At 57.1% G+C, this 26,774-nt stretch overlaps 1 protein-coding gene across 1 annotated transcript; it reads left to right on the top strand.

The window, feature by feature from the left end:
- The first annotated feature begins 2,960 nt into the window (after positions 1-2,960).
- Positions 2,961-12,006, top strand: TEX35 (testis expressed 35). The gene is made up of 8 exons (XM_062193835.1): positions 2,961-2,999; positions 3,650-3,698; positions 4,260-4,330; positions 5,573-5,629; positions 5,923-5,982; positions 11,108-11,172; positions 11,397-11,586; positions 11,959-12,006. The coding sequence occupies exons 1-8, from the start codon at positions 2,961-2,963 to the stop codon at positions 12,004-12,006; spliced, it is 579 nt and encodes a 192-aa protein (XP_062049819.1).
- The last annotated feature ends 14,768 nt before the right edge of the window (positions 12,007-26,774 follow it).

Raw genomic sequence — 26,774 nt, 5'->3', positions numbered from 1 at the left:
GGGGGCTCTGGGACTGCATGGCGCTGCCTGCAGGCTCCGATGGGTGCAACACGAGTCTCGCACAGAGGACACCTGGTTCGGTGCTCTGAGAGCCAGGCAGACTCGTGGCCCAGGCGCCACACAGCCACAGGGTCAGGTGCAAGTGCGCTTAGCCAGATGGAGCACACGGAGACGGCTGATTTGGTATGAACACACCTGCTGAGACAGGTGTGTCACCTTCCTGCCCCATGGCCAACACGAGGGGGTGGTCCCACTAGAGAGGGAAGGGGGTGTGAGTGGGGGCCCAGGCAGGGTTGGCATGGGCAAGCCTGCCGGTCAGTGTGTAGCCCGGCTCCTACACCACGTTGAGGGAGGAACCTGGGTGCAGAGGAGCTCACGAGACCAGGAAAGAAGCCCAAAGGAACACGGCAGAGACCAGGATCCACGAACAGGGCTGTGCCCCTCTCTGGGCTCCCCCAGCACCCTGGGGCCACCGCCAGCACTGCACTTGCTGTTTTGCGACAGCTCTGTCAGTCCCACTAGGGTGAGCGCCTGGGGACAGGGTCATACCCCGAGTATTCAGACGCCCTGGGGACAGGGTCACACCCCGATTATTCCCATGCCCTCGGTGCCCGGACACAGTGCTTGATACATAGTAAATGCTCAGTCGACGAGCACTGAGCAAATGGGCCTGGCACGAGTCACCTGCCCGCTAAGCAAGAGCTCTTTGCTAAGAACCAGCTTCTGGGGCCAGCGTTGTGGTTCCAGCCACAGCCCGCGACACCGGCATCCATGTCAGAGCATTGGCTCAAGTCCCACTACTCTTCTTCCTACCCAGCTTCCTACTAATGTGCCTGGAAGACAGCAGGTGATGGCCCAAGTGCTTGCCACCCACTTGGGAGACCTGGAAGAAGCTCCAGGTCTTAGCTCTGGCCTGGCCCACCCTGGCCCTTGTGGCCATCTGGGGAAGCTATAAATGTCTGCAACGGCCAGGACTGGGTCAGGCTGAAGCCAGGCACATGGGGCTCCATCTGGGTCTCCCGTGTGGGTGGAAGGGACCCAAGTACTTGGGCCATCTTCCATTGCTTTCTTAAGCACATGAGCAGGGAGCTGGGTTGGAAGTGGAGCAGCTGGGCCTCGTACAAGCGCTCATATGGGATGTTGGCGTTACAAGCAGTGACTTAACTCACTGCACTGCATCACTGGCCCACGTCATGGGTTTTTTAGAGGTGTGAGGGTGCAAGGAAGGGATCATTTGCATTTAATAATTAATTAGATGCACAGAAATTAGCACTGTATTGAGAGGATTCAGCAAACGACTATGGCTTGCTCTAGACTGTGAGTGCAAGGAGTTGTCTTTCCCAAGACAGAAACCTTCATGGTGCCACTCAGAGGATGGGGTCATGTACGCCCCTTCCTCAGCTTCAAGTCCAAGCCCAGGGCCCTAGAGGGTTCCTCTCTAAGTGTGCATGTGTCACGTGGCCCGGGAACACCCCAGAGCCATGTGGGGAGGGACAGGAGGAGGAGTTGGTAGGCTGCTGGCAGCAAGAGGGAAAAGGGCAGGGTGGGGGTGGGCTTGCGGTTCAGCCCCAGAGGAAGTCCCTGTGCCCTGGCTCCGGGAAGACAGGCCCCGGCAGGTGCAGGAGGTGGCAGGTGAATGAAGGTTGTTGCAGGTGTGGGCACGCACCTCCCTCCGGCTCCTGCGCCCCCTGCCTCGCCCCGTGCTGCCGCTCTGAGAACGCCCAGCTTGGCCTTTCCTGTGGCCACCACTCGCTGAGAAGAAGGAAGAGAACGCTCCAGTGACCGGAGGAAAGAGGGGAGGCTCCAAGCCCCCAACCTGAACGCTCTCACTGCTGTGGACGCCAGGCCCTCTGGCTGCCACTTTATACAAATGACACTGACCCACACGGTGGCCTGTTCTTCGGTATTCGCCCCTCCCCTGCCCCACCCCCAAAGGCTTCTCACCTTTAGCACTGTCTGGATGCTGTCTCCTGCTCCAACCCTTTCCCAGGATGATAGAAGAACCAGGAGCAGAGAGGTATGGAGGAGGACAGCGACAGCCATGAGGCCAGAGGACCAGAAACCATCCCCTGGGGCCAGTGTTGAGGCACAAAGGGTTAAGCTGCCGCTTGCACTGCCAATATCCCATCGGGGCACTGGTTCGAGTCCCGGCTGCTCCCCTGATGATCCAGTTCCCTAATACACCTGAGAAGGCAGCAGAAGATGGACTCAGTGCTTGGGCCCCTGGAAGAGGCTCCTCGCTCCTGGCTTTGGCCTGGTCCAGCCCTGGCTTTTGTAACCATTTGGGGAGTGAACCAGCGGATAAAGATCTTGCGCTCTCTCTCTGCCTCTCTCTCTCTCTCTCTCTCTCTCTCTGTCTCTCTCTCTCTCTCTCTTTCCCCAAACATTCCCCCTTTCAAATAAATAAAGAAATCTTTTTTAAAAAGAAAGGCATCACCTCCCCTAGAGACAGATGTGCCACACCCCCACACAGCAGCATAGAGGAATGGCGGGTGTGTGTGTGTGTGTGTGTGAGCCTACACTGAGCCTGGGCACGACAGGCGAGAGGGAGGGAGCGCAGCACAGGCCTTGAGGGAGGGAGGGGAAGTGGCCGGCCTCGGCAGGCGGTCAGTCCTGCGGCAGGAAGAACCCTGATTCTCCCAAGCTGGCCTTGTGTCCTAGCGGTGACAACCTCAGCGGTGAGGGCCACGGCCCCCAGCCAGGCAGACCTCCCAGGCAAGCGCCTGCTCCCCACGGGAGGGGCCCTCGTGACTTCACTGCCCAGCCCAGCCCCTCGGTCCAGTGGCCACGGCACCTGGGCCAGATGCGGGTCCTGGCCATTGTGACCTCAGCTGTTCCGTGCATAAAGAGGCGGTCAGCCTGCCCTCACCTGGGCCTGTAAGTTGCATAGGACAGTGGCCTGGCCCGGGGCCCTTGTGGGGAGGTCGGGGAAGTTGAAGAACACGCTGGCCTCCTCCATCATGGCGGCCAAGAGGGCAGAACTGAAGAAAACAAGCCCGGTAAAGGAGGACCATGGCTGGGCACTGCGGGGCCTCCTTGTGCTCCCACTGTGCGGCGCTGGGGCGGGGGGATGCGGAAGCTGCTGCCGGGGACCCTCGGCTTCTCTCCCCTGCTCTGAGCACAGGGGGGCCTCTGCCTGCTGTGGGTGTGGGACTCCCTGGCCTTGGGAAGGGAAGGAAAGAGGCCTTGGCTGGCTGCCTCTGGGGACAAGGAGCACTGTCCCATCCCCCCACGCCTGCACCAGGCCCACATCTAACCAGCAGCTCGAGGGCTCCAGGCACCCTTCCTAGAGGAATCCACTCATCGGCCCATTTTACAAATGAGGAAATCGAGGCTCAGAGGGCTAAGTAACCTGCCAGGTGGTAAAGGGGGCGGCTGAGATGAGAAGTGCATCTCGGCTACACACAGCCTGGGCTCCTCCTTGAAGTGCCGTGCGCACCCGGGCACCTCCAGCAGGGAGCAGGCCGTGTGCTGAACAGGCAGGCCCTTGCTCGCGAGTAGAGGACTCTGGGACGAGACTGGCGCAGTCCTGGGTCACGTGAGCCAGCGCACCTGGCCAGGGCCCGGGTTGGGTGGGGTCCACTGCCGACTCCCTGCGTCCGCCCCACCTGACACGGACCAGCTGAATCCTAGCCTCCTCTCTCCACAGAGCAAGAACTACAAGGCAGTTTGCCTAGAATTGAAACCAGAGCCGACCAAAATAAGAAGCTTTTCTGAGGCCATGCCAGCAGCCAGGCCTGAGATCCGTGGGGAGGTGACTTGGAGTCAGGGGTCATTCGCTGTTCCTGGTGGCCAAGACCTGTCCCAGGTGCTGAGGGACGCAGGGAGAGAGCCAGCTCTCTTGGCTCTAGCGGCATCTCACGCCAGTAACCGATAAGATATGACTAGGCCAAGAGAACTGGGTATTGTGGCCTGCCACGCAAGAATCCCACTGGGGAGGCGTGGCTGGGTGGCTGAGCGAGGACCTCACTGGAGCTGAGAGCTGGCCAGGCCAAGGCCGAGGCGGGACTTCCAGGCAAGGGAAGTAGCAGGCACAGAGGCCCTCGGCGGCTGTGAACCTGGCTCTTCAAGGGGCCGAATGAGCCGAGACCTGCCCGGTGGGAGGGGCAGGATGGGTCCCCCCGCACAGGCAGGCCCTCAATGTTCACCTCCATCCCCCGGCCCTCGGGGAGGGATGGCGACTCGGTGCTCCCCTCCCGCCTCTGCGATCCCAACCTGCCACCTGCAGTCCCCAATATTCTGTGACTGTTTGCACCTGCAGACCTACAATTACAAAGGAGTGAAGCAGGAGGGGCCGTTTGCCAAGACAGGCGTGACACGGGAGCTGAAGGTGGGCGAGTGACCCTGGGCAGTGGGGCCCCAGTGTCGCTATTGCACCACCGCTGTCTCCTTTCCTCTCCCCTCCTCCGTCTACATCTTGGGGGAGGGTAACTAGGAGTCTGTGGGGGGCTGGTTCCAGGGCTGCATGTGGACACATGCCCAGGTCCCTCAAAGAACAGCACAGCCTTTGTGTGGGGTCTCCTCCCAGCCCCCCACACGCTCCCCATCATCTCGGCATTACCCATGATCCCTCACACATCAGTGCCTCCGGAGTGGCTGCGACACTACATTGTTCAGGGACTAATGACAAGGAAAAAATCTATAGAAACATACATATATTTACATATAAAATATACATAGGGTCTGCCAAAGTTTACGGAAAGCGTATTTTGAAAAAATGCATGCATTTCAAAAGTTTTTTACATAAAAATAAGAACTTACATATATGTATACATATGCAAATATATCTGTATATAATTTGAGAGTCAGAGACACAGAATCCCTATTTGCTGGCTCTCTCAAATGTCCGCAACAGCAGGGGCTGGGCCAGGCGGAAGCCAGGAGCCCAGAGCCCAGTCTGGGTCTCTCATGTGGACGGCAGGGGCCCGAGCACTTGAGCCATCACCCACTGCCTCCCAGGGTGCCCAGCAGCAGGAAGCTGGGGTCAGCCGCGGAGCCAGGGATGGAACTCCGAGTAGGACACGGGCGTCTGAACCGCTAGGCTGAACGCCAGCCCCCAGAACTTATCTTTTTCTATGATCTCTTGGAATTGCCCTCATGTGTGCATGTATTTCTGGACCATAGGAGGGTAAGGTTTCTGAAATCAAGGCCATTCTCTCACATCTGCGCGATACAACGGTCCACATCGGGGAACCCACAGCAAGCACTAAGCGGTGGCCCTCAGTCTCCTCTCATCCGCTGAGCCACTAAAGCAAATGCAAGCCTTACTGCTGGGCAGATGCCGGGTCCCACGGCGCCCCCACCGCTACCTCTCTGCTCTCTCTCCAGCCTCTGCCTTGGGGACACTGGCATGTCTGAGGACGGCCCTCCCTGGGGTCTCCCCATTCCTCCCTGGGATTAGGGTCTGGCAGGCCTGGCTGGGGCAGGCCAGCCCCTGCCCCACGCACTCCGATGGCAGCACGGGATCCCGTGGTCCCACCCCATCCCCTCTCTCCCCAGCGCGAGTCTCCCCCTGCCCCAGCACCGCCCAGGAGGGGCCCTCACACTTCCCCTTCCCCGTTCACCTCCGCAGAATGAGCTCAGGGAGGTGAGGGAAGAACTGAAGGAGAAAATGGAGGAGATAAAACAGGTACCGGGGACCAAAAGGGGTGGCGCAGCACCCACTAACTCAGAACAGCGAGGGGCAGCAAAGGCAGGCCCAGAGCCCTGGAGCCTGGCCGGGCGGGAGCGACGGCTCACCCGTGGGAGGCCGGAGTCCCAGGTTGGGGCGACACAGTCCACGGAGGGGCTGACTTGGACGTGGGTATGGACAGACTGTCCTTTTGCTCGCGGCATCCCCTAAGACGCCACAGTGACTGTCCGTTTGCTCGCAGTGTCCCTAAGACGCCACAGTGACTGTTCTGTGCCCTGCTTTCTCCCTAGATAAAGGACATAATGGACAAGGACTTTGATAAACTTCATGAATTCGTGGAAATTATGAAGGTGAGCGTTCACTGCGTGCCTCCCATGATAGGCTGGCGTGCTGGAAGCCAAGACACCAAACCCACCCCTCCTGGTGCGCACACTCGAGGGGGAGCACGAGTCTGGCCAGGAGCAATCCCAAGCTGAGCTGTCCACTGCCCGTTAATTGCGAATTTAGAGTTGCGAGCCGTGGGTGCGCGCTGGACCCGCCGGAGCTCCTTAGTCAGAAAATGAGTCTTAGGTTCAGCCTGCGGGAGAAGCGCAGCGTAAACCTAACCGAATCCTCCGAGCGTCCCTTTAACTGGGGAAAAATCACCAAAAACAATCAGCAGAATCATCTAGATTCTAAAACAGTGGCTCAAAGACCCTGGTGTCGCCCAGAATGCTAAGAGAAAGTCAGCAGCACCCAGACGCATGGTCAGATGGGGCTTAAGGCCTCGTAGTTTGGTCAGGTTCCCCAGGAGAAAGGTAGAACCAGTGATGCAGGCACAGCATCAGGCGAAAGCAATTATTCCTGCAAAGTTTTCAAGAGCTGTAAGGGGGCACTAGACTTACCAGGCATCAAAACCCGTAATGAAGTCATGGCTGCCTAGCCCAGGGATAAACAGATAAGTGAAGGCAGTGGGGGACCCTCAGCCCCTCTGCCACCTGTGAGGGTCTGATCAATCCATGTACCCAGACTCCCGCCCAGAGAGAAGGAACGGGGACCTCCAGGGAGGGGCAGAGAGTCCGAAACTCCCCGAGGACTCTGGTGTTGCCCTTGGGTAGAAACCAGGCCCTGCACACTGCGGAAGAGTGACTGCCCCTCTGCGTGTTGGAGTCACTCCGAGTGATTTGAGCCCCTACACCCGGGCTGCGCCCTGTAACAGTTACGTCGGAAACTTTGGAGATGAGGTCCAAGCAATTCCAATGCCACTCAAGGTGGGGACTCATAGACCTATACAATTTGAAATATAATAAAGGAGATTTTAAAAGAGCTTTTTATTTGAGAGAGTTACAGACAGAGAGAGAGAGAGAGACAAAGAGAAAGATCTTCTATCCACTGGTTCACTCCCCAAATGGCTGCAACGGCCAGAGCTGGGCGGATCCGAAGCCAGGAGCCAGGGCTTCTTTCAGGTCTCCCACACGGGTGCAGGGGCCCAAGGACTTGGGCCATCTCCCACCGCTTTCCCAGGCCATAGGTAGAGAGCTGGATCAGAGGTGGAGCAGGCAGGGACACACACGAACTGGCGCCCATGTGGGATGCTAGAGCTGCAGGCGGAGGCTTAGGCTGCTACACCACAGCGCTGGCCCAATAAAGGAGAGAGGATTACATAATAATATAAGAATATCGCTTGACTACATGATGGAAAAACTGTGTTAACACTGCCAAGTGAAATATTCTGTAAAGTGAATTTAAATACCGAAAACCAACAAAATCAACAAGCAAATGCATAACTGGATGTTTTGAATACAAATACAAAGGAAATATTGATTGACATTTTAAAAAAGATTTATTTGAAAGGCAGAATGACAGAGAGAGGGGCAGAGATCATCCGTCTGCTGGTTCACTCCCCACGTGCTTGCAAAAGCCAGGGGTGGGCCAGATTGAAGCCGAGAGCCAGGAGCTCCAGCCGGGTCCCCCTGTGGGGAGCAGGGGCCCAAGGACTTAGCCATCTTCCCCTGCTTTCCCAGGCACATTAGCAGGGAGCTGGATGGAACAAGCACCAGCCAGGACTCGAACTCAGCACTGGGATATGAGATGCAGGCATCCCAAGCATCTCGACAAACTGGACCACAAGACCCCCCAACTATATAAAAAAAAAGAAATTATGACAGAAAAGCGCCATAGGCAGAATTACAAAACAAACACCAGTTTGGGGGAAATATTTGTGCCCCAAGTTTGATATGCATAGACGAAAGGTTTTTATCTATAACACACAGTGTTCACACAAATTAACAAGAATCAGACAGGAAAACAGACAAGGGCATGAACAAACAGCCCACGGAACAGAGTACAACTAAACATATTTGAAAGTTTCTACCTCCTGGACAATCCAATGCATGTAAATGAATAATAGATCATTGTTGCATTGAAATAAGCAAATTTTAATTTATGACACTTGGAGAACAGGGAATGCTATTCTGAACAGAGTGCAAATCTGTACAAAACTGGGATGCCACTAGACAACTGGTGTGAAACGTATCCTAGATTCCTCGCTTACCAAGTCCACTTCTCAGAAGTCAAGCTAGGAGCCAGGAGCTTCATCCGGGTATCCCATGTAGGTGCAGGGGTCCAAGGACTTGAGCCATCATCCACTGCTTTCCTAGGCACACCAGCAGGGAGCTGGATTGGAAGTGGAGCAGCTAGGACTTGAACTGGCACCCATACGGTATGCAGGCACTGCAGGCGGCAGCTTTACCCACTACGCTATAGCACCAGCTCCTAGGTTTTTTTTTTTTTTTAAAAAAAAACGAGTAAGTAAATGCATAGAAAAAAAGACTCAAGAAAAATATACCAAAAGGGTTGGTAGCAGTTATTTCTGGGTGAGACGCTTAATTTTCCCATATTCTTATGTATCACCTAAACTTTCTCCAGAGGGCTTGCATTATTCTGTGTTAAAATGCACACAGCATAGGGGTTTTGTCAGAGGTAGCTCTCCAGAGAGGAACAAAGGAGGCTATTTCAGGCCAGGGACAGCAGAGCCCAGCAGAAAACAGGATGGATGTGTTGTGTTGTGCAGTCAGCAGGGAGATCAGCCGTGGAGTGGGACCGCTTGGGGAACTGTGAGGAACACAATTGATGGGCACAAAGGCAGCGGGGAATGCAGGCGTCTGAGACGGCAGGCGAGCTGAGGCTCGGTTCTGTAGAGGAAGAGGCCCCTCGAGACCCTGCATCCACAAACAGGCTGCGAGCAGCACTTGCGAAAGCGCGCTGCGCAGCTGTTAGCCAGGGAGCGGGTGAGCACCGGCTGGCAGTGAGGAAACCAGACAGGAGGCTGAGCGCTCTCAAGGTGAAAAGAGCTTAAGCAGGTGCGGGAAAAGGAGGACAGACGCCCCGGAAGGACAGCAGCCGCCCTCGGCGAGCGGCTGAATATGGAGTGCAGGCAGCCTCCGTGAGACGCCACGTTCCAGTGTGGATGATGACCCGAAGGCGTGCCGCTGACCAGGAGCGCTGGGAAACAGAGCCGGCTCAGAGGGGAGGCTGAGCCGGAAGTGACAGTGAGATGTGCGAGAAGATGGGGCATGTTGACCTTGATGTTTTCAGCCTAGGAGACATTAGGTTATTTTGATTCTATGAATACAGCTATTTTTATTCAAAATGCGTACTGGGCAGGCGCTGAGGCACAGCAGGTTAAGCTGCCACGTGGGATGCCCACCAGAGTCCCACCTCCACGTCCCATCCAGCTCCCTGCAAATGTACCTGGGAGGCAGAGAACAAGGTCCAAGTACCTGGGCCCCTGCCATCCACTGGGAGGCCTGAATGGAGTTCCTGCTCCTGGCTTTGGCCTGGCCTAGTCCTGGCTGTTGCAGGCATTTGGGGAGTGAACTCAACTCTCTTTCTCTGTCACTCAAACAAATAAATGGAAATTTTAAAAAATTTTTTTGTACTTTTTTTTTTTTTAATTTGAGAGGTAGAGTTATAGACATTGAGAGGGAGAGACAGAGAGGAAGGTCTTCCTTCCGTTGGTTCACTCCCCCAAATGGCCACAATGGCCAGAGCTGTGCCAATCCGAAGCCAGGAGCCAGGTGCTTCTTCCCGGTCTCCCATGCGGTGCAGGGGCCCAAGCACTTCAGAGGATTAACTTGCGCCATGGCACCGGCCCCAATACTAACATTTAAAAATGCTTTTTAAGAAGATATTTTCCTAAACCATTTCTAATCATACAGGATAATTTCCTTGATCAGATTTCTATAGCAAATCAATTAAACTGTTAACAAATTTTTAACTTTCTTTTTTTAAGGTTTATTTATTTATTTGAAAGGCAGAGTCACAGAGAGACAGAGGAAGATTTTCCATCTGCTGTTGAGCCAGGCACTCCACCTGGGGTTCCTACATGGTGACAGAGACCCAGGCACTTGGGCCATCTTCCTCTGCTTTCCGGGGCATTAGCAGGGAGCTGGATCAGAAGCAGAGCGTCTAGGACTCAAACCTGCACTCTGATATGGGATGCCAGCATTGCATATGGCAGCCTAACCTGTTGCCCCAGAAACCGGCCCCACCTCTTTGCTTTTTTATAAAAATGTTCATTGGAGTAAATTATGTTCCTTTCTACCCTGCAATGATTCGGTCACATCTTTTCTGTTCCAGAATAAGAAGGGTGAGTGACAGCTTGTGCTGTCCTAGAATTTTTTTTTTTCATGCCTGCTATTTCTATACAATTTTCCTAGGTCAAATTTTAGAGATCTAAATTTTACCAAGATTTTATGAATCTTTCAGTTCTTAGTGTATGGTCAATGTCGTGTGCCACTTGAGCTACTGTTGGTTCTGTTCTGTGTTGACCATTTCGGACAGGCATTGGGTTAAAGATGGAGCCATCGCAGACATAGGACCTGGGTAGTTGGCAGGGGTCAAAATCCTGGGGTCAGAGTGTCGTTGGGTTACAAGATGTGTTTTCATGGTTCTGCCATTTTGTAGGCCTCTAATCAAGGAAATTTGTGGGTTTCATCCCACATGTGACCTCACCCTAGCCGAGCGAGGATTCTAGGGAAGTGAGATGCAGAGTGGTTTGCAGAGAGAGGTGAGCGAAAGGAGTTTCAAGAGCCCTTCAAAGGGTGGGCATTTGATGCAGGAGAGAAGATGTCGCTTGGGATGCCCGCATTCCATACGAGAGGGCCTGGGTTCAAGTCCTGACTTGGCTTCTGATCCCAGCTTCCTGCTAATGTTCACCCTGGGAGGCAGCAGTGATGGCTCAAGTACGTGGGTCCCTGCCGCCCATGTGGGAGACCCAGATTGCATTCTGGGCTCCTGGCTTCTGCCTGGCCCAGCACGGGCTGTTGCAGGCCTTTGGGGATGGAACCAGCAGTTGGAAGATCTCTCTCTCTCTCAGCAGTTGGATGCTCTCTCTCTCCCTTGTCTCTTGGCCTTTCAAATGCATAAATATATAAATAAAAACTTTGAAAGCTGTTCGGTAGGAAGATTCTAGTTTCGAACTGTCTCTCGAAGGAGATGCAGAAAGATATGGATGAGAAGATGGACATTTTGATAAACATCCAGAAGAGCAACAAGCTGTGAGTGTCTCCCCCACCTGGCACTCCCACCCCCCGCAGGATGCCCGGGCTGTTCACAGGATGCCCGGGTTCACAGGATGCCAGGGTTCACAGGATGCCCGGGCTGTTCATGGAGCTGTCCTGGCTCCTCCCGCCCCTGTGGCTTGGAGTTGAGGTCTCCCTCGGCCACCGTCGTGCAGGTGGAAATGGTCTCCCCCACTCTCTGCCCCTCCCCGGCCCCCCAGTCCCCTTCGACGAGGACTCAAGGAGCAGCTAGACGCCAGGCTGGTGGGAAAGAGTGACGCAGACCCCCAGCTCCGGCTCAAGAAACCCGAAGGAGCCGATGGAACATCGCTGGCCCTCCACAAGACCACAGCACCCCAGAAACCAAAGAAGGATCTGCTGACTTCCCCCCACCAGTGTAGGAGCTGCTGTGTAAGTGGAGCCCCGGCCAGCCACAGCCCCGCACTCCGCCCCGTCTCCCGGTCCCTTCCGGCTGCCCAGAGCTCTCGCTGTCAAGGGCTGCCATCACCGCTGCTGGCCTTGGGATGCCACCCGGGATGCCGCCTCACCTCCCCACCCACCACCCCCAGCCTGGAGCCCTCTCTTACCTGCGTTGCCTTGCAGGCCTGTGGCTCTTCCTAAGCCATGACCATGTAGGACTTGACCCTGGCCGTGCCCGCTCCCAAGCCCCAGAGTTGTCCGTCCTCTCGTATGGCAAGGCCTGATGAGGTGCCCAGCAGGCTGGCCATCTTGGACCGGGGGAAAAACGATTTTTCTTCCTTGTGCCATTTCTGTCCTCTGCAGGAGGGATGTCTGTTGTGTGCCCTAAAGACCAACCACAATCAGGGGTAGGTAGATCCAGCCGAGAAGAGCTGGGCCTCAACCGGGTGCCTTGTGACCCCAGCGGGAGTGTTACTGCCCCCTCCCTGTGGGTGTGTAGGGCATAGGACCGTGTGCGTCAGAAGAGGCCTTGGCATCAGGAAGGAGCCTAAGGCTGCTGCCCGGGGCGGGGGCCCCGGCGGCGGGGCGGGGGCACCACCACCGCTGACCCGACCTTGACCTCAGCCTCCCGCCTTTCTCCCCACCCACCAGAAAACATCCACGCCAGGCCTGGGCACCTTTTTCACCCTTGGCATCTGGAGCTGCCTTCTGATTTACCTGTACCTAAGCCTCAGTGAGATGGAGCAGGTGCTTCCGACCTAGCGCAGCCGCAGGACCTCCCAGCAGCTCCGTCCGTCCTCCCCGCTCCCGGAGCTGCACAGAGAGGGTTTGCTGCCCTCTCCAGTTCCAGCCCCGCCCAGGCCTCCACCCCAGATTAAAGGTCTTCACAGAAAGCCGAGAAGGACCTCGCTGTTTGCAATGCCAGCCCAAAACGCGGGGGTGCAGGCTCAAGCTTTTTGGGTTCTAATTCAGCGTATTCAGACCCTTACCCTGCTTGCTGATTCCCAATGGATTCGTGGGAAATTCCACAGTAAGCCACCTCCAAGCCGCCTCCTCCACTACACCTGCCTCCATCCTGCCTGCTTCTATAAAGGGCCCGGTCCCAGCACAGGGAAGCCCCATGGAGATGCTACATGGTCACTGGTGTGTGTGGTCTTGGGCGAGACCCTCCCCCCCGGCCCTGCCCACCGCTCCCTGGGCCATCAGCCCCTGCACTGCATGTGGGGCAGGTGTGGGGCGGGGCGAGACCCCCACTGCCTGCCCACCGCTCCCTGGGCCAGCTCAGCCCCTGCACTGCACGTGGGGCAGGCGTGGGGCGGGGCGAGACCACCCCCCCCCCCCGCCCTGCCCACCGCTCCCTGGGCCAGCTCAGCCCCTGCACTGCACGTGGGGCAGGCGTGGGGCGGGGCGAGACCACCCCTCCCCGCCCTGCCCACCGCTCCCTGGGCCATCAGCCCCTGCACTGCATGTGGGGCAGGTGTGGGGCGGGGCGAGACCCCCACTGCCTGCCCACTGCTCCCTGGGCCAGCTCAGCCCCTGCACTGCACGTGGGGCAGGCGTGGGGCGGGGCGAGACCACCCCTCCCCGCCCTGCCCACCGCTCCCTGGGCCATCAGCCCCTGCACTGCATGTGGGGCAGGTGTGGGGCGGGGCGAGACCCCCGCTGCCTGCCCACAGCTCCCTGGGCCAGCTCAGCCCCTGCACTGCACGTGGGGCAGGCGTGGGGCGGGGCGAGACCACCCCCCCCCCGCCCTGCCCACCGCTCCCTGGGCCAGCTCAGCCCCTGCACTGCACGTGGGGCAGGCGTGGGGCGGGGCGAGACCACCCCTCCCCGCCCTGCCCACCGCTCCCTGGGCCATCAGCCCCTGCACTGCATGTGGGGCAGGTGTGGGGCGGGGCGGGACCCCCGCAGCCTGCCCACCGCTCCCTGGGCCAGCTCAGCCCCTGCACTGCACGTGGGGCAGGCGTGGGGCGGGGCGAGACCCCCACTGCCCTGCCCACCGCTCCCTGGGCCATCTCAGCCCCTGCACTGCATGTGGGGCAGGTGTGGGGCGGGGCGAGACCCCCGCTGCCTACCCACCGCTCCCTGGGCCAGCTCAGCCCCTGCACTGCATGTGGGGCGGGGCGAGACCCCCCCCCCCGCCCACCTCTCCTTGGGCCATCAGCCCCTGCAGGGTACGTGGGGCAAGGCGAGACCCCCACTGCCTGCCCACTGCTCCCTGGGCCAGCTCAGCCCCTTCACTGCACGTGGGGCGGGGCGAGACCCCCACTGCCCTGCCCACCGCTCCCTGGGCCATCAACCCCTGCACTGCACGTGGGGCAGGCGTGGGGCGGGGCGAGACCCCCGCTGCCCTGCCCACCGCTCCCTGGGCCATCAGCCCCTGCAGGGCACGTGGGGTGGCCCAGGCAGCATCGGTGGTGCCGGGCACCCTCTGGCCTGGGAGCTGAGCAGCGCTGCCCAGCCTGCTTTCTGATGACCAAGCACGACCCAGGCTGCTGCTGCTCATGGGAGCTCGGTGGTCATCTTGGGCCCTGGGGACACCCCTCTCCTTAGCTCTGGAAGATTTCCTCTCCCTCTCTCTGCCCCAAAAGGAAAAACATCCCTTCAGAGGCCTTCGGTCCTTTTTTGAGAGTCCTTTTGTTCCATGACCTTGCCAGCTGTGGCCTGGTTCTCCGGCTTCCGTTTGCTGGAGGAGGCACGCGTGGGATCCCATATTTTCTTTCCCATCAGCGCTTTCCTGTTTCCTGTTTGTTTAATTGGCTGCTTCTAATGGCAAGTGCTGAAGCTCTTAATGGCTACACAGTAATGAGCCACACATTTGGCGCTTCATACACATATTTTAAAAACAAACCAAAGCACGGTGTGAGTCTTGCCTTCCAGAAATGCAGGACTTTAAGGAGAGATGATAAACACGCACATAAAAATTGGGGCCTGGAGCCGGCGCTGTGGCGAAGCGGGTAAAGCTGCTGCCTGCAGTGCTGGCATCCCATATGGGCACTGGTTCGACTCCTGGCTGCTCCACTTCTGGTCCAGCTCTCTGCTGTAGCCTGGGAAAGCAGTGGAAGATGGCTCAAGTCCTTGGGCCCCTGCACCCATGTGGGTGACCTGGAAGAAGCTCCTGGCTCCAGACTGGCTCAGCTCTGGTCTTTGTGACCAACTGGGGAGTGAACTAGTGGATGGAAGACCTCTCTTTCTCTCTCTCTCTTTCTCTGCCTCTCCCCTCTCTCTCTGTGTGACTCTGACTTTCAAATAAATAAATCTTAAAAAAAAAAAAACAACAACTGGGGGCCTTGGGCTGGTCCTGTGGTGTACTGAGCTAAGCCTCCGCCTGCAGCACTGGCATCCCTTATGGGGGCCAGTTCGAGTCCTGGCTGCTCCTCCTCTGATCCAGCTCTCTGCGATTGCAGAGGATGGCCCAGGTCCTTGGGCCCCTGCACCCGTGTGGGGGACCCAGAGGAGGCTCCTGGCTCCTAGCTTCTGATTGGTACAGCTCTGGCTGTTGCGGCCAGTTAGAGAGTGAACCAACAGATGGAAGACCTTTCTCTCTCTCTCTGTCTCTCTCTCTCTCTCTCTGTCTCTCTCTCTGTGTCTCTTCTTCTCTCTGTGTAACTCTTGCAAATAAATAAATCTTAGAACAAAAAAATTGGGGCTGACACTGTGGCGCAGCGGGTTAATGCCCTGGCCTGAGGCACCAGCATCCCGTATGGACGCTCGTTCGAGACCCCACTGCTCCACTTCTGATCCAGCTCTCTGCTATGGCCTGGGAAAGCAGTAGAAGATGGCCCAAGTCCTTGGGCCCCTGCACCCATGTGACTTTTAAATAAATCATAAAAAAAGGGACACCTAGCAAAGACTAAAGGTCGTCCATGCTAAGGACGCAAGCAGAGACGGGGGTCGGGCTGATCGTGTTCGCCCAAATGCAGGTGTTGACCCCACCACCACCACCAGGGGATGCTGGTCAGGCAGTGGCGCACTAGGAGACGAGGCTTAGTGCCTGCAGAGGCCGGAGAGGCTCCTTGCCCTTCCTCCGACATGAGGGTGCAGTGCGAAGGGTGCCACCAGGAACCGAGAACCGGGCCCTCACTGGCTCCAGGTCTGCAGGTGCTTTGGTCTGGGACTTCCAGCCGCAGACCAGGGAAAAGGAAATTCCTGTTGTTGCTAAGCCCCAGCTCCTGGTACTCCATTAGAGAGCCCCCACTCTCATCAGGTGGCGGAGGACTGGTCCCCCCGGAGAGGAGAGACGGAGGGGACCCCTGGAGAATTAGCCACAGGAGGCACTCAGTCAGGAGGGCCAAAGGGGGGTGTGGCTTCGGAAGAGGGGCAGGTGGAGGGGGGGCTGTGCAGGATGGAGCAGGTGAGGGCAGGGAGGCTGGCAGAGCTTCCCCACGCTCCTCAGTGAAGAGGAAGCAGAGGAGAGTGCAGGGCCCTGCGGGCCTGGGAGGTGTCAAGACAGGGCAGAGTGGACAGAGGGCAGCTGGGAAACGGCTTCTACTTTATTTTAAAAATCCCTCTGGGGCTTGTGTTGTGGCGCACAGGTTAAGCTGCCGCCCACAGTGCTGGGATCCCATATGGGCACCAGTTGAGTTACAGCTGCTCCTCTTCTGATCCGGTTCCCTGCTGATGTGCCTGGGAAAGCAGTGGAAGATGGCCCAAGTGCTTGGGCCCCTGCACCCATGTGGGAGACCTGGAAGAAGCTCCTGGCTCCAGACTGGCTCAGCTCTGGTCTTTGTGGCCGTCTGGGGAGTGAACCAGTGGATGGAAGACCTCTCTCTGTCTCTGTCTCTCTCTCTCTCTCTTTCCTTTTTCTCTGCCTTTCAAGTAAATAAAAAATAAATCTTTAAAAACAATCAATCTGGTGGGCGCCGCGGCTCGCTTGGCTAATCCTCTGCCTGTGGCGCTGGCACCCCGGGTTCTAGTCCCGGTTAGGGCACCGGATTCTGTCCCGGTTGCCCCTCTTCCAGGCCAGCTCTCTGCTATGGCTCAGGAGTGCAGTGGAGGATGGCCCAAGTGCTTGGGCCCTGCACCCGCATGGGAGACCAGGAGAAGCACCTGGCTCCTGGCTTCGGATCAGTGCAGCACGCTGGCCGTGGCGGCCATTTCAGGAGTGAACCAATGGAAAAGACCTTTCTCTCTGTCTCTCTCTCACTGTCTAACTCTGCCTGTAAAAACAGAACAAAACAAAAACAATCAATCTGGACCACCAACAGGCTGATGGAGACATAGATTTTGGTATATTCATAGAACGGAAACTTGGCAGGAATTAAAAAGTAATGAACTCTTGCTATAGACACTTGATCAGCATGAGTTGCACAGACATAATTTTGAGCAAAAAACTATAACTGTGTGTTTCCATTTATGTCAAGGTCAAAAGCAGGCAAAGCGATACGTAGAGACTGGAACTGCGGCCATCTGGGTGGGTAGCTGGCGTGGATGGGGAAGAAGTACAGGCAGCATTCGGCAGTGACGTTAGTGCTGTGTGCTATGGAGAACTCACCAAGCTGCACACACCTGCATAACCATACACTGTGTACCTTGGTCTTTAAAGTCTTTTTAAAAAAGGGATAGGAGATAGGCACTGTCCAGTGTTATGTAACAAGCTACTCAAAACTTGGTCGCTTATTTATCTGTTATTTATTTATTGGACAAGGTAGAGTTATAGACAGTGAGAGAGACAGACAGAGGGAAAGAGGGAGCATGCAAGAATCTGTGAGGCTGGTTTAGAACCACCTCTCCCCCCAGCCCAGGACTGAGCGGAGCAGCGTTCCCAGGGGTTTGGAGACTTGGTGGTCAGCGGCAGGGTCCCCCCCAGCCGTCTCTGCTCTAACTCCCTACATCTGTGAATGGGTAACGTCACATGGCGAGGGGGCAGCAAGGTGGCTGATGAGTAACCTGAAAATATTCTGGACTATCCAGGTGAACACGCAATAGTCAGAAGGGCCCTTTAACAGGAGGCAGAAGAGCCACGGGGCGCGTGAAGTGGCAGCGTGCGATGGGCATGGCTGGCCGCGGCTGGCTTTGGGGGGGGCGGCAGGCCAAGAGCCCAGGAGCAGGGGCATCTGGGAAAGACAAGTCAGATTCCCCTCCAGAGCCTCTGCAAGGCTGCGGCCAGAACCACACCAGTTTCAGCCCCAGAGGCCCATTCTGGATCCATGTGGGGTTGTCTGGAGCCACTACATTTGTGGCAATTTGTTACAGCAGCAACAAGAAACTAACACAGTCTTTGTCCACCTTTCTGGTGTTCCAGCTCCTGATCCATGCCTGCTCTCATCCATGCTCGTGACCATTGTCCTTACTTCTATATGACCCCGATTTTTTTTAAGATTATTTATTTGAAAGGTAGAGTTACAGAGAAAGGGAGAGAGAGGTCTTTCATCCGCTGGTTCACTCCCCAGATGGCTGCAACGGCTGAAGCTGAGTTGATCGAAGCCAGGAGCCAGGAGCTTCTTCTAGGTCTCCCACGTGGGTGCAGGTCTCGAACCAGGACCCACATGGGACGCTAGCACTGCAGCCGGCGGCCTCACCCGCTACGCCACAGCGCCGGCCTCTCGGTGTCCTTGTTTTCCAGGCACCTTCCTGGCTTCCTTCTTGGAGGTTGAGTGCAGAAGTCGAGTGTGTCTGGCTTGGCTCTGTAGCTCCAGAGTGAGCAAACAGGCAGCTCCGTGAGCAACTCCGTAGCATTCCGTAGGCACCAACCCGTGAGCATCAGATAAAATCTCAAGTAACACAGGCCCTCTGCCCGACCTCCTGACAGGGTCCCGGCCCTCGCTCAGCTCTCCGATGGCCAGAGCAAGGGCGGCACTCTCATCCCCCCATCTTCTGCCTGTCCTCCTGGTGCCCCGACGCCAAGCCCAGAAGGACACCTGCAGTTGTATGGAGAGCTCAGAGCCCCCTCCCTACGCAGCCCAGCCCTGCAAGCCTCTCTCAGAGCTCCCTGGGCTATCTGGAGCGTTTCTGAGAGTCCGAGAACAGTGCCTGCTCCTGGCGGGCAGCGGGACCTCCTTTCCTCCTTCTCTCTCTAGCACATCCCCCCGGGGTGTACCTTTGAGGGCTCTCAGGGACTTTTCCAGAAGAGAACTGAGCCGGGGCTGCACGGCATCCTGCCCCCACACCTGCCACATGAAGACAACCCCCTTCCCGACACGGGTACAACGTCGTCACTCCGGTGTGACACTTTCTCCCGCCCTCCCTTGGCAAATGAGCTACCAAGTCCCTTGGGATCTTACGAACATTCTAGACGTCTGTTCCTGCCTCTCCTGCTGCCCTGCGCACACTCAGGCAAGCGCTTGGCTTCTTCCTGAATGGCCCACGGCACCCCCAAGCCGCTGCCGGGACTGTAGTGGTTCCCACCACCCACAGTCTGTGTGTGCGCCTGCTTCCACCCCTCCCCCCTCACTGGCTCTCCTTGCCAACTCACCCCTGGCTTCAACTCTCCCAGCACTCGTTAGGCCCAGGCGTTCTCCAGCCTGCTAACCGGCCGTCCCAGACCCCGCATTTCTGACCTTCCCTCTCCCACTCGTGGCTGTGAGTCCTACATTCCAGGGTGCCAAACGTGCCCTCTCCCTCCCCACGGCCCCGCCTGTGCCCACCTGCTGCTATCGCCTCCACATCCCTGCTGGACTGCCTCTGCCTGCCTCCCCGCGGCTCCCCTGGGGCTCACCAACAAGGCCACACGGCCACTCGGAGACCTTTCCCTACCCCGGCTCTATCCAGCCGGCATCTGTCCTTACACCCCCCCCTCCCCCCCCCCCCGCCGATGGCAAGTGTCTGCAGGCAGAGCTAACAGCTTCGCCTTTGTCCTGGACGTGGAGGTCAGAACCCCGTCACTGGCAGGTGCCCAGGAAACACTGACCCGCTGAGCTTTCTCTGCCTCGCCGGAGAGGGTCACGTCAGCCCTGTTGCCCTCCCCCTGCACTCCTGGAACCTCTGGCCTTGGCTGTGCCATGCGTCCAAAGGGTCCCAAGGTGCCAGCAGGGGTCTCCCATCACATGGATCCCTGTAGGACTGAGCAGCCCTTGGGGAGGACCCAAGAAAACGTGCTGGCTTCCCACCCCAGATCACGTCTGGAAACAGACACGCTCAGCTGTGCCGATGCACTGAGGAAATCTCTCTACACAGATGCCAGTCCTGAGAACCACAGCAAGGTCATCGGGGAAGCAGCTGTACCTGTCTTCTTTATGCAAATGATGCCGTGGCTCCAAGGGCTGGCGCCTGGGTCCCTGCCGTCCCCATCTTTCGACCTTTCCCAAGCTCCCCCGTGCCCCGGGCCCATGCCACCCAGCTCGGGGGCAGCGGGACAGCAGGGTGTGCCGAGGGACAGGCCAGACAGCTGTCATGCGGACCCCAGGGGAGGGGCCCGCCGGGAGCCCAGGGCAGCACTGCTGCTGACAGCGCGAGGAGCCGCACTTTTTCCCTAGGTCTCAACGTCACTGTGTCTGGAAGAGAGTGACTCCCACAAACGCTGTTCCTGTCCCGTGTGCAGGGCCTCCTAGGGGCATCTCAGCTTCTCCGTGCCGCAGGGCCTGGTCCCCCAGGACATCCGGGACCCTGTTGGTTGGACCAAAGTGGTTCCCAGCTTAGCATCCCCTGGTGGATCTCTTTCCCCCACCCCGGAAATTTAGAGTTGGAATGTGGTGAGGCTCAGTCCACCGCCAGTACTGAGCACTTGTAACTGGGGTCCCAGGAGCCATCTGAAAAATGTTGCCTACGGAAGCAGGCACGGCTGGAAGAGAGAACTGACCTGCAGAGAGAGGAAGAAAGACACGGAGGAGCTGGGAGAAGCAGAGCCCCAGGCGGAACCGGCGGGGCCTCCAAGAGCCCCTTCCCAGGGGCGGGCACTTGGTGCAGGGGCTGAGACACAGCGTGGGATGCCTGCGAGTGCCCAGGTTCAAGTCCCAGCTCCACCTCCCATTCCAGATTCCTGTAAATGCAGACCCTGGGAGGCGGTGAATAATGGCTCCAGCGGTTGGGTCCCTGCCACCCACATGGGAGACCTGGGTGGGGTTCTGGGATCTTGGCTGCCGTTCTGATCCAGCATCAGGTTCTGGGGGCGTCTGGGGAGTGAATCAGCAGATGAGAAATCTCTCCCTCCTCTCCCTCCCTCCCTCTCTCTCCTCTTTGCCTGTCAAATAAAAAAAATAAATTTTGTAAAAAGATTCCCTTTGTCCGTGAGTCCCCTGAGCCCTTGGGCCACACAGCCCGTTTCTGTTGGAGTGCAGTGGATTTCTGGGCCTTCCTCGGGCCGTGTGGTCAGAGCAGCCCCCAGCGATGGTCCACCCCAGCCTCTTCCGACTACTGAGGAGGATTCTGTGCCCTCAGCCCCACCAGCAGCTTGTGGCAAAGCCGGGCCCCGGAGTCCAGACGTCTGACGCCCGACTTGGCACTTAGCGCCCCATGCTCCGTGGCCTCTGGGGCCAGCAGCACCTCCGGGGGCGACAGGAGAGGCGGAGGTGCCTGGGCCTAGGATGTGCAAGCCTGGTACAGGTGCTGGCTCCCCTCTGGGAGACTCAGTGTTGTCCCTGGCCCCTGGGGAGGGCCACACTGTGTGAACAGGGCTTTCGGGAGGCTTCCACAAGGGTGTGCACAGAAGGCTTCGGGTCATTAAAAACACGGTGATAACAGTGATGACGTCACTACACTAATGATGTCATTACAGCGATGATGTCAGAATTGCTTTCCTTGATTCAGTCTCCTGACACCTTGACGCTCTGGGCACGGCCAGGCCCACGATGAAGGGAGTTTTAATCTCCTTTAATGTTAAAAATAAAGAAACGAGGTATGGCTGTTTTGAGAGGAGTATGTCAGGGAATGCAACCTTGGGAAGGCGTGAGTGTTGGCATGGAGGGGGCAACAGTCCCTGTAACAGGTCTCCGAGCTGCCACCTCAGCGGCCGGTGACAATGAATGAAATGCCGTGGCTCACCCTGGCCCGCCCTGGGGATAACAGGTGCGGTGGCCCCAGGCCCTGAAGCCTCAGGCCCTTCCTGACTCATGCAGGCACACAGGAGGGTGAGGTATTTGGGGCAGTGAGGGAGGAGGGCCGGGCTGGGAGGAGGCCAGACAGCCACCTGCTCCCATGACTTCCGTGGGCCCTGGCACAGCGCTCACTCACAGCGCCCCTTTCCCAAGCCCCAGGCTCCAGGACAGCCCCAGAGGTGGGGCAGGAGGGGCTCAGACACCAAGTACCACTGGCTGCAGCCCTGACCAACCCCTTGGATACAGCACGTCTGCCTGCCCTGTGCTCCCACGTAAGGGGCTTCTCACCACCTCCCCAACCCTCTCTGCAGTCTCCCGCACCTGCAATCAACGTGACCTTGGGTATTTCTGCATACGGCAAAACACAACCAAAGCAATCTTAGCCCCCAGGCCCGAGCCCACCCCTCCCCCACTGTAGGGGACCCTGCAGGTGGAGCAGGGGGCGCGGCAGGAAATGGAGCAGCACTTGGTGGTGGTGACCCTTTGCCACTGAAGTCCTGGCAGCTTCACTGATGAACTCCACCAAACATTTCAGAAAGAATGAATGCCAGCCCTTCTCACGCTAGGCCAAACAACTGGTGAGCAAGGGACAGGGGCACACTCTCTGCCCTAACACCAAAGCCACACAAAGACACTAGAAGAAAAGAAAACAACAGGCCCATGTCCTTGACGAACACAGATGCAGAAATCCTCAACACAAACAAATGGAATTTGATGCACATAGAAAGGCTCGGTCACCATGATCAGATGGATGTATCCTGGGGATGCAAGGATGGTTTGACGTACACAAATCAAGAAACAGGAGTCAGCATATCAACAGAATGGGGGACAGAAGCAGTGATGATCTCAATAGATGCAGAAAAAGCCTTGGACAAAACTGATCTTTTCACGATAAACTCTCAACGAATCAGTTAGAGAGAGCCTGCCCGGCTCAGCACAGCACAGGCCACAAGTGACATCATCCTTAATCCCCCATCAGCAACATGACAAGGGAATCTCTAATGGATCCACATCCAGGGAGTAGGCTGGAAGGGACCGTTTCTGGCCATGCGTAATGATGATGGCATTTTGGGAGCAAGGCCTGAGCACCTGCTGGGGCTACTGCTACCACCCAATCTCTTACAGGAGGCGCACGAGTAACTTCAAAGGGAGAGGGTCGCATATGGAAACGGCACTGGCAAGGCGAGGATTTGCAGGTTAAGAATAAATGTTTCTGAGCCCATGGCAGTGACTTTTATATAATTCTCTGTGTGGGCTTGGAGGAGGTCAGAGAGCCGTCCATTGGGGGAAAAGCATGGACCACGAGCCTGGACTTGGAGAACTGCCGAGCCAGGGAGGGCCTGGTGCTGAGGTCTGGCAGCTGGGTAGTTTCCAGAGAGCCTGCTGGTAAGAGGTGAGGGAGACCGGATGGCAGGGGAGGTCAGGGGTGCCAGGGCCATTGTGAAGGTGGACCCCTGCTTGCAGCTGCCCCACGGCAAAGCGGGCGTAACTGTCACTGCACGCAGAGGGTGCATCTCCAGCCCGTGCACGACCCCTCCCCACCTCTGGCTCCCCAAGGAGCTGCCTGGAGAAGCCCAGGGGCCCCCTGTTCTCTCCTGGCAAGGCTCTGCTGGCCACGCAGGAAGCAGGGCGAGAAAGAAGGAAGCCCGTTTGCTTGCAGGCTTGGCCAGGATGACAGGAAGTTCTGGGTCCCTGCCATGCAGGATTGAAAGCTGGCAGGGCCCTGCCTCGCTCCTTGTGCTCTCACTGCCACTGTGCTTACTTCTGAGAGCATAACCCCAACTGTACCTCTGCAGATCTCAGCCGTCACAAGCAAGCTGCAGGAGTGAGCATTTACCCGAGCCGTTAAGATGTTGTTTTTAAGGGGCTGGCGCTGTGGTGCAGCAGGTTAAGCTGTGGGTTGCTCCATTCCCAATCCAGAGTTTCTGTTAGTAGAGGATGCCCAAGTCCTTGGGCCCCTGCACCCACGTGGTGCAGAAGAAGCTCCTGGCCCCTGGCTTCGGATGGGCGCAGCTCCGGCTGTTGCGGCCATCTGGGGAGTGAGCCAGCAGATGGAAGACCTCTCTCTCTGTAACTCTGTTTCAAATAAATAAGATAAAATCTTTAAAAATAAATTAAAAACCCCAAAGTTTCTGTTAATGTGCCTGGGAAGGCAGCCAATGATGGCCCAAGTGCCTGGGCCCTGCCACCCATGTAAGAGACGCAGTGCTTAGGCACCTGCCCCCCATGTAGAGTTCCTGGCTCCTGGGCCCAGACTTGGCTGTTGCAGTCATTTGTGGAGTAGACCAGCTGATAGAAGATCTCTCTCTCTCTTCCTCCCCCTCTCTCTTTTGCTCTGCCTTTCAAATAAATGAATGAATAATTAAAAAAAATCAAAGGTGCCAGCTAGGCTGCTCCTGTCCCACATCACAGTGCGTGGGGTCAGGACCCAGCTCCGGGTCCTGACTCCAGCTTCCTGCGGGTGCAGACCCTGGAGGCAGCAGTGACGGCTCACGGAATTGAGCCACCCACACACGGGACGCTTGGATCGCCTTTCTGGTTCCCAGCTTAAGCATTTTGGGAGTGAAGCAGCAGACGGGAACTCTGCCTCTTCCGTTCTCTTTTCTCTCTGACTCTCAAATAAATAAATACAATTTTCTTAAAGTCTATAGGAGGGGCTGGCACTATGCCATAGTAGGTTAGGCATCTGCCTGTGGTGCCAGCCAGCCCATATGGGCACCAGTTCAAGTCCTGGCTGCTCCATTTCCCATCCAGCTCCCTGTTATGGCCTGGGAAAGCAGTAGAAGATGGCCCAAGTCCTTGGGCCCCTGCACCCATGTGGGAGACCTGGAAGAAGCTCCTGGCTCCTGGCTTCAGATCAGCTCAGCTCTGGCCACTGTGGCCATGTGGGGAGTGAAGACCTTGCTCTCTCTGTAACTCTGTCTTTCAAATAAATGAAAATAAATCCTTAAAAAAAATAATGCATGGTAATTTTGAGACTACTGGAATATTTGGACACTACAAATTATCATTCATTTGTTATATAATAGAAAGGAGTTCAAGTGACTCACTAAATCTTTATGGATGAAATAGTGTGGCATCTGGGATTTGCCTCAAAACATAGAAGATGGGCTAACATGACGGGTGTGGAGACGGGGCCGGCTCGGCACCGCTGGGGCTGAGGTGCGGGAGGTGCACAGTAGCTCAGAACACCACTCTGTTTGCTTTTGTGTAGGCTCCAAAGTCGCCAAAGTGAACAAAGCTAACACAGACAAAGGTGCCAGGGCACATCGCAACGTTTTGTGGGGAAAATGGAATGAAAAGACTCTTTGATACAAAAACAACTTTTTGAAATCCATGCCAAGTTTTTTCCTCACACACATTTTCAAGAACTTTGGAAGCCCTTTGGCACGCATGGATTTCGAGTTGTTCACCAAAATGAAGTCTTTCAGTTCCACTTCCCGGACGTTTCTGAAGTATCCTCTTGTGTGTGTGTAAGGAACAGGAACACATGACATGTAACGCAATGATGACTTCAGAGAAGCAAGCGAACACATGCGCAAAATGACAGAGCGCAGGGACCCACACTGTGCCAGACACAAAGATCATCTTTCTCGTCCCATCTCAACCCACTCTCCCATCGCTGGGTTTTATGCAATGAATAGGCTGCCTCCCAGAGGTGTTTATTTTTGAAATGATTTCTTAAAAATCCTTTAGTTATTTGCAAGGCAGAGAGAGAGAGAGAGAGAGAGCGAGCAGGTGCGTCCATCTACTGGTTCACTCCCCAGATGCCTACAGCAGCCAGGGCTGGGCCAGGCCAAAGCCAGGAGCCGGGAGCTCCATCTGATCTCCCCCATGGTGACAAGGACCCAACTGTTGGAGTCATCAAAACAGCAGACCAGATCCCAGGGACCAAGACAAGGTGTGGGCCAACCCAAGTGGTTTCTTGACCCATTCACCAAATGCCACCCCCCAGAGGGGTCTCAACTCACAGCCCAGAGACTGAAGAAACTTCAAAGTGACTCCAACCCAAGGCGAAGGGTTGGACACAGAAGTCACTGTGGACGATTTCAGATCAGAAAGGAGCTCAGAGCTCACACCACGGGTTCACCGACTCAAAGCCCGAGCCAGGCTGCAGAGGCACTGGGGCCGAATGGGATGTGGAAAGAGCGGGCCGAGTGCGCTCCTGGGGCTTGGCGCTGGCTGCACGCTAGGATCACTGGGTAGCTCTGAAGATAGGGCTGCCAGGCCTGCCCTAGGTCCACCCCACCAAGACCTCTGGGGCCTGGGACTTCTATGGTTCCAAGTTCCCCCAGGTGACTGCAACGGGCAGCCAAGGTGGAGACACACGAGGCCGGGGTGGGCGGACAAGGTTGGGATTTGGGCCAGTTGCCACATTTAAACACAGCTGGGTAAACGAGCTGGGGGAGGGTAGCAGGCACGGCCAGGTGCCGGATGGACTGTGCTGGCAGGCGAGACACTGGGTGTCACCGTCATTCTGTTTGCCGTGAGTCAACTGAGGTCATTTGCAGCCGCTGTGTCCAACCTGAGTCACCCCTCTCCGGGGTGTGGCTGCGATTCTAGTCGGCCAAAGGTTGGTCCTTGAGACCGGGCTGTGGGCTCCCCTGGCTGCAGGTGCCTATCCAGTACCGGGGACACAGCCGCTCAGCAGAACACACGGCCTGGATGAACCTGGTGGGGGTGCAGGAGGACTGGCCACCAGCTGGGTGATTCAACCCCAGGGGACGGCCGGCAGCTGGCGGCAGCCCCAAGCCCAACATCCATCCCAGGGTGGGGAACGTTCTCCCACGGGGCAGTGACCCTCAACAGTGCCCGACCTGGCTGAGTGATGGGGGGTCCCGGACCCTTCACGCAGGCCTGGCACCTGGTGGGGTCCCTAAGGGATCAGGACACAGGCTCAAGTTTCCCGAATCCCGCACTCAGAGCTGCGTCCTGGCCCTTCAGCAGGTGGGACAGGCATCCTCCAAGCCGGGGTGAGTGCTGCTCAGCCGCACTGCCTGGCCGGTGGGCGGCTGCGGCTCTCTGGCCAAGTGTGGCCCAAAAGGGTGGCACCCATCCCACATGGGGGTTCGGCACGGGCCTCCTGCTCTGCCCCTTGCTACTCTGGGCTAAACCCCGGGCTTCTGCCCCACCAGGCTCCCCTGTGCTCGCCACTGACCAGCTCGGCCCTACTCTCTCTGGCTTGGCCTTTTTCAAAAACTTCCCCTT

This window comes from Lepus europaeus, chromosome 5 (genome assembly GCF_033115175.1).
Source record: "Lepus europaeus isolate LE1 chromosome 5, mLepTim1.pri, whole genome shotgun sequence".
NCBI classification, from domain to species: Eukaryota; Metazoa; Chordata; class Mammalia; order Lagomorpha; family Leporidae; genus Lepus; species Lepus europaeus.
Note: the sequence above shows the minus strand (reverse complement) of the source record. Positions and strands in the feature narration are given on the sequence as shown.